The sequence below is a fragment of the Papilio xuthus genome, unplaced genomic scaffold (genome assembly GCF_000836235.2).
Source record: "Papilio xuthus unplaced genomic scaffold, Pxut_1.1 DF824655.1, whole genome shotgun sequence".
NCBI classification, from domain to species: domain Eukaryota; kingdom Metazoa; phylum Arthropoda; class Insecta; order Lepidoptera; family Papilionidae; genus Papilio; species Papilio xuthus.
Genome location: NW_013533994.1, coordinates 3,701,145 through 3,716,400, shown reverse-complemented (window position 1 = coordinate 3,716,400; position 15,256 = coordinate 3,701,145). Strand labels below are relative to the sequence as shown.

The window sequence follows — 15,256 nt, the reverse complement described above, 5'->3', positions numbered from 1 at the left end:
ATAAATTCCAGCTTGATACCTTCAAGCGTTTCTGAGACAAAGGGTCTTGAAAACAACTTGTTTTTCCTTTCGAGGTACGGAACTCTAAATATAGACCAAATGTTCCAATTTAAACTTAGAAAATATAGATATCTGTACATTTTTATTTATTTTCTTCCATCGTATATATGTTATTATTTTTGGATATGATAAAATGTCAGTGTATTAATAACGAGTATTCAAATTGCTTTTGTAACGTAATTTGCACAAAATTCAATTTCGTCGGGAACTCCCGGAGGCACTCACTAACCAATATATTGTTTAAGTTATTATGTGAAACTCTATCATTTTCGATTAATTAATTTGGTCACAACATTACTAATAAACTATGGACCATAAACAACACAGTTATGTATTTCGTCTACGTTTTTTTTTAATCCAAAGCCATTAAACATTTTTTGTAAAGAAGAGTTCTTTATAGTTCATTTAACCCTATTATTAGTTTAGTTTAGTTATTAACCCTATATTTATTATTAGCCTAGAGTTTCAATTTTGATACCAATCCTTTAAACCGAATGTTCACATTACTATTAGTTTTTTTATAGGTTGACTGTACCTATTTTACTGTTGTATTTTGTAATATTCTTTCCAACGAAATTAAAAAAAAAAAATTCATTATTGTTTTATTTTATCAAGCAAACACAGTAATATTAAAAATAAATCACATTCGTATGTAAATCAGGCTACTAAGGGTTAATTGTTTTTTCTTTAAATATTTAAAGTAAACGAGAGGATAGATAGATTTATTACGTAGCCCTGATTGTCAGAGTCAAAGGTCGGTCAAAAGTGAAATAAGTGTGTAGAACGTTAACTTAATTTTTTTTTAATTTTGGTGAATGGTAAATGTAATATTGTTTTTATGATTTGATAAGTTGAATATAAATCTAATAATTACCGCTAAGGGTTAAGTATCTAATCTATTCACGGATTACCCCATTTATAAATTTTTCTTCTTAACTTAACTTCTGAAACACTTTTTTTCAAAGACTGTGTAATATATTGCGTTCATAATGACAAGTAATTAAACTTAAAAGTGTGTGTAAAGTGTTTGTAAGTGTAAAATACTGTTATACAATTAATTCATTAATTGATTGATAAATAAAACCTTGATATTTTTATTATACTTTGAACTAAAATAATGCTCGAGAATAAATATTAATCAGCTTAGTAGTACTTTATTCCATTTTGTGTACATTAATTTATTACGATGATTAATTATAAGCTTTTTAACTTTTACTGTATATTTTGTTTTTAATTTAAGTTGGATAAATAAAGTATTTATTTAATATCAATTTCATTTTAAATATTAAGAGTTTTTTTTTTAATTTTGAAACATGTTTTGCATCCTTTTCGCAACGACGTAGTTAAAGACCACCAATAAAATCTTACTAATATTACAAATGCGAAAGATTAGATGCATGGATGTTTGGTGATATCTCTAGGAACAGGTGAAGGGATCTCTATGAAATTTGGCATAGATGTAGAACATAGTCTGGAAGAACACATAGGCACATAATTAATACTTATTAAGTTTTTAATTTGCGCGAAGTGTTTTATAAAATTAAAAAATCACAATATCTCTAAAGATTCTCTTTATGTTAAATTCATTATGTGTGACTTTTCTTGAAGTTTTTTTCCGTATTTAAAATGTTTGATGAATTAATTTATCTTGATAAAAAAAACAGTTATAGGACGCTTTAATCAAACTCTTGAAATTAATTTATTTATATCAAATACACTTTGAATTGAGAGATATGTGTTCGTGATATAAAGTAGCTATAATGTTGTTTATAGTCTTCCCGCAATAAAAACCCACATCAACTTCAAAGTCAGAAACATTTTTATACAATGTAAACCTACGCTGTAACAACGATTTTATAAAGATTGGTTTATGTTGTACTAAATAAAATGTAAAGTTCTTAGTAATTTTCAAGGCTTACTCCTTTATAAATCTCCGCGAAGTTTTATAAAACAGTAAATATATAAGAACCGCATTATTCAAGAAATCTTTTTTCAATTTATAATCGATGACTGATCAAAATTGTTCGAATCGAAATGCGAACGTTTAGATGGATGGATGGATGTTTAAATGTATCTCCCAAACGGCTTAAGGCCACTTATTAAGTTTTAGTCTTAGTAATAAAAACATAACTCTCGTTTCAATAATATTCTTTTCAGATACAGTTGTATTCAAACGTCCATATAACATAAAATTGAATTTTATTCGAATCCAATTCCGATAAGCTTTTCATAAAATAAAAACATTTCACATATACATTTGAACCGTCCCCGTTGCCGGGACCCGTCAAAACGATTTCAAATAGAACAATTTGAAAACAAAACATTCACTATTGTGTTTTAAATGTTATACAATTGTCGAAATAATTAAGCTCTTTAGTATCCAACTTTTGTACATTATTTTTTCTGTTATTCCATTTAAAGCTATTGATTCTAGTAGAATATATTTTAAGCCGTATTTAATCTTACTAATATTATAAATGCGAATGTTTGGATAGATGGATATTTGTTTGTAGGTATCTCCAGAACAGCTAAATGGATGTAGTACATCTGGAAGAACATATAGGCTACTTTTAAGAGTGATAGAACCCGCTTTAACATCTTCGCACGAATTTGCTAGGTTCGCCCGGTGAAATACCACCACCACACAGAAAACAGGCGTGAAATGGAAGAAATTCCGCGTTTCGTCTGATGAATGTGCGTCCCGGAGGCCTAATTTAGTCCTCATTCCCTTTCCGCCCTTTTCTTATAGGGAAGGTATGGGAGGTGGAAGTGAGCTTTCCGGATGAGAGGATGCATGGAAGGGGAAAATATTTTCTTTCTGTGCATCCTCTCCGTCGATCGTCGTAGGCAACGCTTATGCGGTTGTGTATGTCTATGGGCAGCGGTCGCTTCGCTGTTTCGGCGATTTCAGATGGCCGCTCGCTCGTTTGCCACCTTTTGATATAAAAAAAACTTATCATGTTTTTTCCGCGCGGACAGAGTCGCGAGCGAAAGCTAGTGTAACACTAAAAACGGTTTAATGATGACTACTACGTCACCGATAATAACGAAGGAAGAGTTTGATGCAACATTCATTATCCCTTTAACGCTGTTCATTAAGTGTGTACCTTCGGAATTATTTATCGATGGTTGACCATCGACAATTAGTCGCACTTTAATTGTAAGGATAGTTTCACAGTAATACGTTACACAAGTTTTTATATATCTTACTAATATTATAAATGCGAAAGTTTAGATGTATGTTTGTCAGAAGATATTTCCAGAACGGCTGAAGGAATCTCGCTGAATATTAGCATAGACGTAAAACATAGTCTGGAAGAACACATAGGCTTAGTAATTAAGTTTTTTTTTTTCCGCGCGGACGGAGTTGCCTTATAAAGTACAATATTAAGTAACATGTTGGAATTATTTTTTAATTTATTTATGAATGAAGATAACTATTTAGGAACTAGACTGTTGTAGAATTAAATTACTTGATTTTTTTGCTGAAGTAAACAAAATATCAAACCATTATGTTTATATTTAATCAAAAAATATTGAACAAAGAATATTTTCCATGTTTATTCCTCTTTGCTGCGATAACGAGTTTTTTTTCTCATTTACTCTTTGACCTCGAAGCCTTTGAATAGCAAATAGGGTGTAAATTATGAGTTCAAATGCCAGAGCCCCAATTAGACGCTTTTCCCACCTTCTATATGGACTGAGAATTTCAGACTTGTGACAATAATTTAGTTACAATATAGTTTAGTTTACCTTTTTATAGTAACGAGCGATCGAATAGTTTTGTATTTCGTTTTATATGAAGTAATTAAATTAATTATCGGAATGATTTTAAAGATCCAATAATAATTCTGTTGGTAGTTCAAGACTTGTAATTTGCTAGGCCTGGGTTCGAATTCCGCCATGTACCAATGTCTTTTTTTTAATTTAGATTTACACATGTACATTTATCCTTCATTCTTACGGTGATGGAAAACATCGAGATGCAATCTGCACATATCTGCAAAGAAATTCAAAGAAATGTGTGAAGTCAACCAACCCGCACTTGGCCAGCGTGGTTGACTATATCCTAGTCATCCCTAACTTATGGTAGGCTCCGAAGGGCAGTGGGGACGTATAGTGAGTTGACGATGACAACAATTTCGGGCGTTAGTCACTAATTTGATCAATATTATTTCTCCTGGGTTGCTTTTGCATTCGATTTGTGGACTGTTTATTTCATATTATAATACCTATTTTTCAAAATGCGTACATGATCGTATTATCATTCTCGAAGGTCGATCATAAAGTTCGTAAATTACAGCTACACGTGAGAAGCTCTTATCTAAATCACCAATTCCGTGTCATAGCAAGACTGATGATTGTCATATTTCCAAAGACATAAATTCACTTACGAAATTTTTTTTATGTATATTCCATCAATAAGGTAAACGTACATTTTGAAAAATTACTAATACACTTCGTCGTAAGGTTATAAACATAAAATTGAATTTTGACCAAATTCCACTATTAAGCAAATAGTAACGAATTATATTTCTTCACTAGTTTTCTCCCGCGATTCTCTCTGCACGAAATGTAAAAAAAAACTTAATAAGTCTATGTGTTCTTTCAGTCTATATTCTACATCAGTGTCAAATTTGATAAAGATCTGTTGAGCCGTTCCGGTGATAATTTCTAACAAACGAACATCCATCCAACAATCTATACATCCAAACATTCGCATTTATATTAGTGATATTTGGAGAAAAAATGAGAATGGAAAAATGTTCACTTTGCTCTTCTATGACATATTTATCAAGTTAAGGCCTCTATAATATTTCTCATATGTTAAATTTACTGATGTGACATATACTTTAAAAATATATGTTCCTATCAAGTGATGTGGCAAAGATCCCTCTCGTGTGTTGATTGCATTATTTCCGCACCAACAACTCACAAAGATGTCAGCTCAATCTTTCCAGAGTCATATTTCACATGTTTACTTAAACAAATTTAAACTAACTTTTGCCCGTGACTGCGTTCGCGCGGAATAAAAAAACCTTATTAAGTAGAATATATGTTCTTCCAATGCCAAATTTCAGTAAGATACATGCATGCATTTTTATACCTTCTAACAAACAAACATCCATATAAACATTCGCATTTATAATAGTAGTAAGGTTAAGTTTAAGAAAAAAATTCTTAGGTATGAAGTTATAGCAAACAATTTCTTATCCTACTTATGTTACTTATTTAAATGCATACAGTTGTCCTTTTTTGTGTCAAAGATAATGAAAGAGATGTCAATATGTAATACAAATATCACAGTGTAATTCAACGGTTAGATAATCTGTAGTACACGTAAACATTAATTAAAAACCTTTAGTCCAAACTACATTACAGTTTGTTGTTACTACAAATAGATTACGTTTCAGTTGTAGAAATTAATTGAAAACTCTCGATAGATTCCAGACGCTTACTCATTAAGAATCGGCTGATTGGAAAACTCTCGAATCCCCGTTTGTAAAACAAATGACAATTACTCGTAGTATTGAGAGTGTTAGTAAAAATACAGATTTGTTTATTTAAATTAATTAATATGAAAAGTACAGAAATAACATTTCAAATATTTAAAAGAAAGTGTATTATAAATGCGAATGTTTAGTTGGATGGATGTTTGTTTGAAGGTATCTACAGAACGGCTGCATGGATCTCGCTGAAGTTTGTCATAGGCTACTTATAAAGTTTAATACCGCGCGGAAGAAGTCGGAGGCGACAGCTAGTCCTTAAATAGTTTGAATATTTTTTTTATCTTAGATACTTCTATTGTTATTTTTAATTTAATAATACTTTTTTTTTAATTTAGTAAAAACATATTGATAACTACAGTAACATGATTAAGTTGCAAAATTTCACTTTGGCAAATTGCCAATCCGCTCCAATCCCGAACCGCAAGCTCTTAGTCAGAATGAAATTGAATTTTGACCAAGTGATGCAGTTCCAAAGCTTTCAATCACACTCCTGTTCTGGGAAACAGGATTTTTCGGTACATCTGTTTACTTTTGCAAAATAGACGTAAGAAAATATTTGAAAATTGGAGTGTTTCGAGTTAAGTTAATAATAATTTTTTATTAAAGCCTATTTTCGTCCTTTCTTAAAGAGAGGCAACACATCTGCTACTTTGCTTTTTGGGCAAATTTAAATGTCCACTTTCTAGTTTGCTACTTTATGCTATGAAAAATATTTTGATGGATTAAGGCTACTGCTTGCTCTTCAAGTTTTTTATGATTAAAAAAATTAGAGTAAAAAAGGGACGCGGTAATTATAGGTTTATTAAATTATTCAAACTTTCGTGAGACATAAACTTATATAAAAACGGGTAAAACACTCACGTATATTCTAGTGGCAGCATCGACTAGTTTCGAGCCCATCGGGGCATTTCGCGGAGGCCGCCCTCAGCTCACTGACTAGGTTTACTGTTTAATAAATAATATCACTGAATTCCTTTTTATTATACAATTTAATCCTGATACGTTTTTAATTGAAGAAAAAAAATTCAACAAATGAAGCTTTCATTGTGAAAGCTGAAGCTTTTAGGACAATTTTAATTCAATATCATACGTCTAAAATTGTTACCTAAAAAGCTTTTAAAACGTTTGCACGGTGATTTTTTACTTTTATATTATTTGGTGAAATCATAAATAAAAAAAAATATTCAGTCATGTAAGGTTGTCTTCTAAAAAGTTTTAATACATTTGTTGTTAAGTACCAACCTTTTTAATATGATAATTATTCTTCTTTTTCTTGAGATTCTTTTTCCTAAAAGCGAATGTTGCCAGCCAGTTCGACATATTTAACTCTGTCTTGACAGGCGAAAAAAAAGTAGTAATTGAAGATACAAATTCTACTATACATCTCAGAAACATTTAATATTAAACGTAGTTCTGTTTCGTAACTCCTGATGTACATTCACATGATCAGCAAGGTTACAGAAATTTTGGTTAATTAACACAACTCTACGTTGGCACACTGAAAACTAAAATCCAGTCACAAACTCAGTGAAACTAGCAAACACGACAGAAACTGTGACGGTAACAAATTGCAACGTATAACCCAATTAGAGTTATATATTTGTAAACGTAGGAAATATTACTGACCAGTAACTAAGAATTATTAAGTTTTTTTTTCTAATCATATTTAAAAAAAAAAAGTTAATTATTTAACTTTTTTTTTTTAACTATGTTGTGTACTTTTAAAGTTATGTCTTGATGAAAGTATAATGCTATATATAATATGTTTTCCATTTACTTTAAAAAAAAGTAATTTTTCACAATATGATTGTGAGAAATGAGTTGTCACAAAATGGCTTTTTAATTTCACGACATGACTGTTTCATCTCACTTGAGTTTTAAAGTTGTTAATGAAAATTTATTCCTTTTTTATAGTAACTTCAATGCTTAAAAAATACCTACTTTTAATCCTTAATTGTAACTTTCATATAACACCCCCCCCCCAAAGAATCAATAAAAATTAAAAATAAAGTTTTCGTTCCATACAAAAAATCTAATCTTAACTTTCACATTTATAATATTAGTAACATATCTAAAATTGTACTATGAAAGGTAGATATAAAAAATCTTATTAAAATAGCAATCAAGTATTATTCAGTCGTTTGTCGTTCTTTGAGCATTAAACCATTTCCACAGAGATAAGGCGGGGGATTAAACGCAAAGTGCGCAATCAGTTAGGAGAAAAGCATTCGCTGGCAGACAGTTTTAAATCTATGAAAAAGTGGACGATATCTTGAGGTAAGTACTTAAATATTTTAATTAAAAAAACATTTTTACATCATAATTACACTCAGAGTAATTAATCGTATACATTATCTAATTTAACAAAAGCAAAATAATTACATGGTCCTACTTAAAAGATAAACATGCAAACAGATTTGTCCTTATACAACTTGGAAATTTCGAGTTATTTATTGACACACAGAACGGTTTAATTATTGCTAAGGGAGGCCCTTAATGCAGATTTAGATAACCATTAACATTAAAATGCTAAACTCTTAATAAATTTAAGTAAGAATAAATCTCATTTTAACAATAGATACTGGTAAATCTCTTTCCGAGTCGTTTGGAGTAAATTACTTTTCCTTTTAAATTTCCAAAATATTCCTTTGTTAATTACTTAGTCTTATTGACCTTTCCTTGATTCTACGGTAAGGTTAATTAACATTTTTTTTTACAAATATCGAAGTAAAATCTAAAAGATTATTAGCTTAGGTCTTTCAATATAATAAATTATTATGAATTATTTTATCATCAAATATTGCGTTATAATTCTAAGTCGATACAAGTGCAACTAGTTGGTCTATTAAATAGTTTTTACTGCTTTTTAAGAGTACTTTTTCAAGGTCAAGGTTTAACAGTGGTAGAGCCCGCTTTAACATCTTCCTACAAATTAGCCCAGCTCGCCCGGTGAAATACACACACAGAAGAGAGGCGTCAAGTGGAAGCTATTCCGCGTTTCGTCTGATAAGTGTACGTCTCGGAGGCCTAATTTAGTCCTCTTTCCCTTCCCCCTTTTTTCTTGTAAGGAAAGGATGGAAAGTGGAAGTGGACTTTCCGGAAGAGAGCATGCATGGGAAGGGAAAATATTTTCTTTCTGTGCATCCTCTCCTTCGTCGATTAAAGGTAGGCAACACATATTCAATTGCGTATGTCTATGGGCAACAGTCACTTCGCTATTTTAGCGATTTCAGGTGGCCGCTCGCTCGTTTGCCACCTTATGATATAAAAAGGGTCACCACAAATATCTTGGATTACTTGTTACTTTCGAAAACTTTAGAATTCTACATTTGGTTTAAATTAAGAAAATTATTAAATGCAGCATTATTTTAATTACAAATCTGCCTTTTAAATTTCGATTCTTTTTCATTCTTCTCTGTCTCTGGTTTCTTAAAGTTACAGGCCTTAAAATAAAAAAAAAACATCATCGTATATTTTCATTGTACATACGTATAAATTGATCGTGCGCTGCTGCGTCTCTTCTGCAATAAAAGTTTTTTGTTGTAACACAAACAGGATGCTTCCCGTCGTATGTATTTGTATCGTAAATTACATCCATTTCCTTCACCTCTCTTAGTAGTTCTCTAAGACAAGCGCATTGCCATGGATTGTTTCCGAAATGCATTATCTTAAGCATTAACCCAGCATCTTCTATTTTCAAAAGGAAATTTTCATGTAAATGCGTTATGTTATTATTATCAAAACTAAGTCTCTTTAATTCAGTACCAGCGAATGCATTAAGTGGAATATCAGTTAATAAATTATACGATAACTTTAGTTCATATAATTTAGGTATATTTTGGAACATATCTACAGGTAGTGTGGTCAATTTATTATATCTTAAATCGATCTCTTCAAGATATCTTAGATTTTTGAATACATCTTTATGAATAAATTCAAGTTGATTCTTTGATAAATTTATTTTCATCACATCTTTTAATTTGCTAAAAATCATAGCGTCGTCTATAGACGTTATTTCGTTAGAAGCCAAACTTAAATGTCTTAATTGTTTCATATTCTCAGCAGTTGCAAGATCAGGTACTACTTTTAAAGAACAACCATCCATATATAAATAGTTTAAATTGTTCATGATTGATAAGAAATTAGCTTCAGCCATATCGTTACCGGATAAAGATAATATTGATATATCACGTTTTCTTTCAAATAATTGAGGCACTATTTCTTTTCCTGTAAACATATTATGACTCAAATCTAATTGTGACAATCTCCATAAAGAATCGAATAGACCAGGTTTGAGTGTATGTAATTTATTTCCTTCTAAATCTATTACAGATAACTCTGTATTATGGTTGAATATATTATCAGGTAATTCTGTAAGGAGGTTGTAAGATAAATTTAAACGCGATAATGATGGAAGTCTGTCAAATACTCCTATAGGTAAACTTTCTATTTTATTTTCTCCTAAATCTAAAATAGCTAATGCTGGCAGTCTATAAAATGCTTCTTGTTCTATCCTTATAATCTTGCATTGCATTAGTATTATATGAAAAGTTTTTCTCTTGTCTGACACAAGTCCTCTACGTAAAATGTTATCACTAGAACCAGTTGCGTTACACATATGGAACATCATGCCTCCATCATCTTCGAATTTGCATTTTATATCTGCGTTGATAGCAAAAAATAACATAGACCAGATCGCTATCCATGCTGATTCCTTCATTGTATTCAGATCTGAAAGTTAAATTATAATATTAAAATCGATTAAAACGTAGAGGGAGACGAAAGAAAGTACGGACGGATTGTGTGAAAGAGGATACGCGTAGGAAAGGTATAGATTCGAATGATAGCTGATAGAGTACTGTGCCAACCCGTCATTCCGATAAGAGCAGGTTAATGATGATGATGATTAAAATCGATTAATTATTGTACTTTATTAAGCATATTTGCAAGTAAAATAGATCAATGGTTCCACTAATGAAACTCTTACACAAAAACAAATTACTATCGTTCGTGTATTCTCAGAAAAGGTAATTTTATTTTCTAAGAGTTTTTCTTTAATTGAAGCCCACAGTTAAATAAAAACTTACTTTTTTTAAAGAGTAACTTTAATGTAATATTTAATATACTAAATTTCACTATAATACGTCGGCAAATCAGTAATACTGATGTCTTTTTTATTTTATAAAGATACTAATACTTAAACTATCGAATTTATTGCAAAATGTTGACTATTATACACATCTGTCTTATTTGCGGTCGTGGTATTTCACCGGGCGAAAGACGTTATTCCCGGCTCTACCACAAAAGTTTAAGTTGAAATAAAAAATAAGTAAACTTGGTTACCTTGTGATGTTTTTGGCACACATATAGTTACACTAACTTTTATGAACACTTATGAAACGTCTGATTGTCACGAAGTCTAGTAATAATGACCAATTATATTTGACTACTAACTCGCGATCTTGACGCATGTGGTCCGGTCGTCGACGTTGATAAATACTGTGATAACGTTCAGCTCATGTACGCTAACTAATTGACGCGGATTCGTCTGTTTATTATCATTAATTTTATATGATTTTTATTATTTAAACAAATTATTTCTTAATACTATAGTGATGTTTGTCAAGTTCATCTGTTCATAAACAAAGAATGAAAATTTAGATTTGGGTACTTTTGTGAATATAATTTGTATTAACTACATATTATAAAACAGTAATTAATTTATTCAACTATTAACTAATTTGTTTTTAATACATCATCTTCAAATTAACGCAACATACAGACACAGAATCTCTATGAATATGTAGTGTCCGTGGAAAACCCTTGGGTATTTTGCTACCGACATATGTACTCGTATATATGTTGCTTATTATTGTAATGAGGTTAACAAAGATTACATATTTTTATATATTTATTAAAGATACTGATATTTAACTAATATGTATTTCAAATAAACTTAATTATTAACAAATATCGTACAAGCAAGTAGCATTTTTAATGTCATAATACTTTGCTTTTTAGGCTCGAAAAATAATGATTTTACTCTTTCGTCTCCAGCGTACGTAGGTACGTGGGATCCGGGACCCTCAGTTCCCACTAACCTACCCTAAGTTAGGAGTGACGAGGCATTAGTCAACCACGCTACCCCAGTGCGGGTTGGTTGACTTCAATCTTTGAATTCCTTTGTGGATGTATGCACGTTGCATCGCGATGTTTTCCATCACCGTTAGAACGTCGGATAAATACACATATGTAAATCGAAAAATACATTGTGCATGGCAGGATTCGAAGCCAGGACCCCTGAGCCATCGACGCTCCTCTCTTAAGTTTGTTTAAAATCTACGAAAGATATTATTTGTGGTTATAAATTTCTAATTTATTATTAAAGTTTGAATGTATCTTAATTACTTTTAATTGTGTTTCTTGTCTGTGACAACTGGGAAACAAAACAGCTTAATTCTGTTTGCGACAGAAACTAATAGGGCAATAAAATCAATCGATCTATCTAGGCTTCAGTGAACAAGGACCTTTCTGATACACTATACAGACAACTGACAGGACATTGGAATTATTGATGAATGAAATTAATACAAAAGACGATACAAGATTATTTGAGAATTTTTATTATTTTTATTTAAATATGTTCTTTCCAGCGCGATTTATTTCAGGTTTAGTCGTAAGTAATTAGTGGACTAGAGTTACTCAAGTTCATACATTTATAAATTACTAACTATCGCCCCCGACTCCACCCTCGCGGAATTAAAAGAAACTTAAAGGGGAAGCCTATGTGTTCTTTCATATTATGTTCTACATGTCTGTCTAATTACATCAAGATCCATGGAGCTGTTCCGAAGATACCTTCAAATAAACAACCGTCCATCAATCTAAACGTTCGCATTTATAATATTAGTAAAAAGTAAGACTGGCCGTTGCCAGCTCTATCTGCGCAGAATTTTTAAAAACGTATTTATTAGCCTATGTCTTCTTCTAGACTGTGTACTACTGGTTGTTTCAAAGAGATCCTTATCCGTTTTGTAGATACATAATCATCCATCCATCTAAAAAAATTGAAATCTCCGATTTTACGCTAGTCGATTGTACGCGTCAAACGCATGCCTAAAAGCCAATTGCTCTGATTGTGACAATAACTGATGAGGTAATAAACGCTTCTGATTCAAATCATTTGACTGTCATTCCGTTCAAATACTTCGCTTTGTAAAGGGAAAATGATACTGAACAATAGCTTAATATATCGATTGTCAGGCACAAATATTACCGTTTACACTGTCGAAACATCTATAACAAACACATTGTTATCTCTTTCATTTTCATTGAGAAAAGTGAGATATCGATATGTTTTTTGTTATAATGTTTTCTCAGTGACCTCACTGTAATGGATTCGAAACCATTTAGATTATTGCTTGATTATTAACGCAATTACGGAAGAACAAAATTGTTCTTGAGTAAGACTTCTTGTTGACAAAACTTAAAAAAAAACATTTAAAATCCTACTAATATTATAAATGCGAATGTTTGGATTGATGTTTGAAGATATCTCCAGAACGGCTACATCTATCTCGCTGATATTTGGTTTAGATGCAGAACACATAGGCTACTATTTTTTTTCCACACGGTCGGAGACGCTGGCGCCTGCTAGTATTAAATAAAGCGCTAGTAGCTTTAAAACTTAACTAGATTTAACTTATATAAAAAACCGTGGTACAGCTGTGTCTGCACGTTTTAAAGTGACAAGGGTGTTGGCATCGGGTCAAGTCTACTCAGTGCAAATGAATTTTAACGTCTTGCTGTTTAATTTGCTTTTTACATTTAAGATATTATACGAGATACAAAGCCCCATAATGTGCATTAAATTTAAGCGCATATATTTTAATTTATTATAATTAAAATAAATTTTATCTTTGGGGAAATTAAAGCAAATCAGTAAAATAAAATAAAACTCCAAAAGGTCAAAAATATTAAGGCCAATGACCTAATGTTAAAACATATATTTCAAAACACTTTTAATATTAAATTAAATCAGTTTTAAGTAATGATAAAATCAATGATTTTGTTTTTTTATTTAAAAATGAAATTAAAATGAATAAGATTCTACTGAAGAATGAAATGAATCCTTTGTCAATCGTTTAATTCTTTGTTCAACAAGGAGCGGACAAAATTCAATATAATTCTTCCCTTTCTTTTGAACCCGAATAGTACATCCCTTTGTTTGTAGAATCTCTGAAGACGTTTTGCGCAATTTTTCATTTTTAATTAATTTTTCAATTTGTTTTAAAAGTTAACACAATGCCTTTCTGGCATTTAAATTCCACCTTTAGTTTTCATTGCTGAAATATCTTTACTAACACTGTTAATAAAAACAAAGAGAACTTTTCTTATATCTTTAAATTTTATATAATTTTTTCATATTAATGTTTCTTGTAATTATTGCTCGGATTATATTAATTTAAACGTATAATTTCCGCTGCTGCGAGATTATAGGTCTAAATTTAATTGCACTGTAAATCTCTGAACTACGCTCAGTGGTAACTAAATTTAAGAGACACAAAAGTAAAATAGCGCCTGGCAATATGTCATGTTTACCTGGGTCAGGTCAGCGACGAAATGAAAAGCTGACAGGCGCTTTGTTTACTTTTTAATGATGTTTCGTGCATTTAATATCTCTCTTGTTTATATATTTACAAAAACTTTTATACTTTTTAAAATATACTAACAAGATAATATTTAAAAACAACTTTTAAAAATTTTGTCTGTCTGTACGAAAGGTCGCTTTACACCAGGAATCTCCGAAATGAATGGACAGATTTTGATGGGATTTTGTCGGGAGGTAGCTACTGATGCATGCAGCCACATTATAGGCTACTTTTTAGTCTCTCGCAGAAAAGTCACGGGCGATCGCTAGTGTTTATAAAGTTATTTAAGAACCTGTAAGCGAAATTAGTCGAAAAAATATGTTTATAGCAACGATCGTAAACTTATTTCAAAAACTCTATTTTCTGTTATATCAAAATTACAGATAATAAAAACGCGTCATACGTTTTAAATTTGTTATTTTTGTGACGTCACCAAAAGTCTCGAATCTTTTTTCATTTTCGAGAACAAAAAAGCGTCGTGGTACGAAACGCTTATTGTTACTGCACCTTTCAGTCTGTGTGGCTTTCAGGGAAATGACAGCCTGTGTTGATTGCTGTGGCAGGCAAATATTATTGAAAACATCGTCTCATATCTGTGAACAATTTAAAATACCTACATACTTTAGTACTTAACCTTAAAAAAATTGTTGAACAGGAAGGAGGTTAATTGTCTGAATTAAACTGAAATTAGATTCAAACTATTTAGGTCAGTGTGACCAAAGTTTCAGGAGCAAACTGTAAATTTAGAGCCAACCTAACAGCAAATACTTACTACCTAGTCGAACTATATCTACTATATCTTTATAGTAATTAAAATAGAAAGAGTGCTAAAATGTTTATAATTAAAAATTGTGATGCCTTTCCTAGAATTATTTAAGTAAAAAAGTTGTAAAGTTTGTGTGATTTATTTTAGAGTGTTGTTTTAGTATTTATTTTTACACTTTTGTAATATAAATGTACAGGAATTCTATTAACGAAAAGAACTTTGAGCATCTCGTTCGCGCTTTTGACTAAACTCAGACTATACTCGAGTTT

General features: G+C 30.9%; 1 protein-coding gene across 1 annotated transcript; it reads right to left on the bottom strand.

Annotated features, from left to right (window-relative positions):
- Positions 1 to 8,921: 8,921 nt before the first annotated feature.
- Positions 8,922 to 11,050, bottom strand: LOC106127504 (carboxypeptidase N subunit 2-like). The gene is made up of 2 exons (XM_013325588.1): positions 10,914 to 11,050; positions 8,922 to 10,301 (listed from the first exon to the last, which is right to left on the bottom strand). The coding sequence occupies exon 2, from the start codon at positions 10,288 to 10,290 to the stop codon at positions 9,034 to 9,036; it is 1,257 nt and encodes a 418-aa protein (XP_013181042.1). The 5' UTR covers positions 10,291 to 10,301; positions 10,914 to 11,050; the 3' UTR covers positions 8,922 to 9,033.
- Positions 11,051 to 15,256: the final 4,206 nt, after the last annotated feature.

What these genes read in the sequence shown, in the direction of transcription:
- LOC106127504 (XM_013325588.1), bottom strand. Translation starts at nt 10,290, where the DNA reads ATGAAGGAATCAGCATGGATAGCGATCTGGTCTATGTTATTTTTTGCT.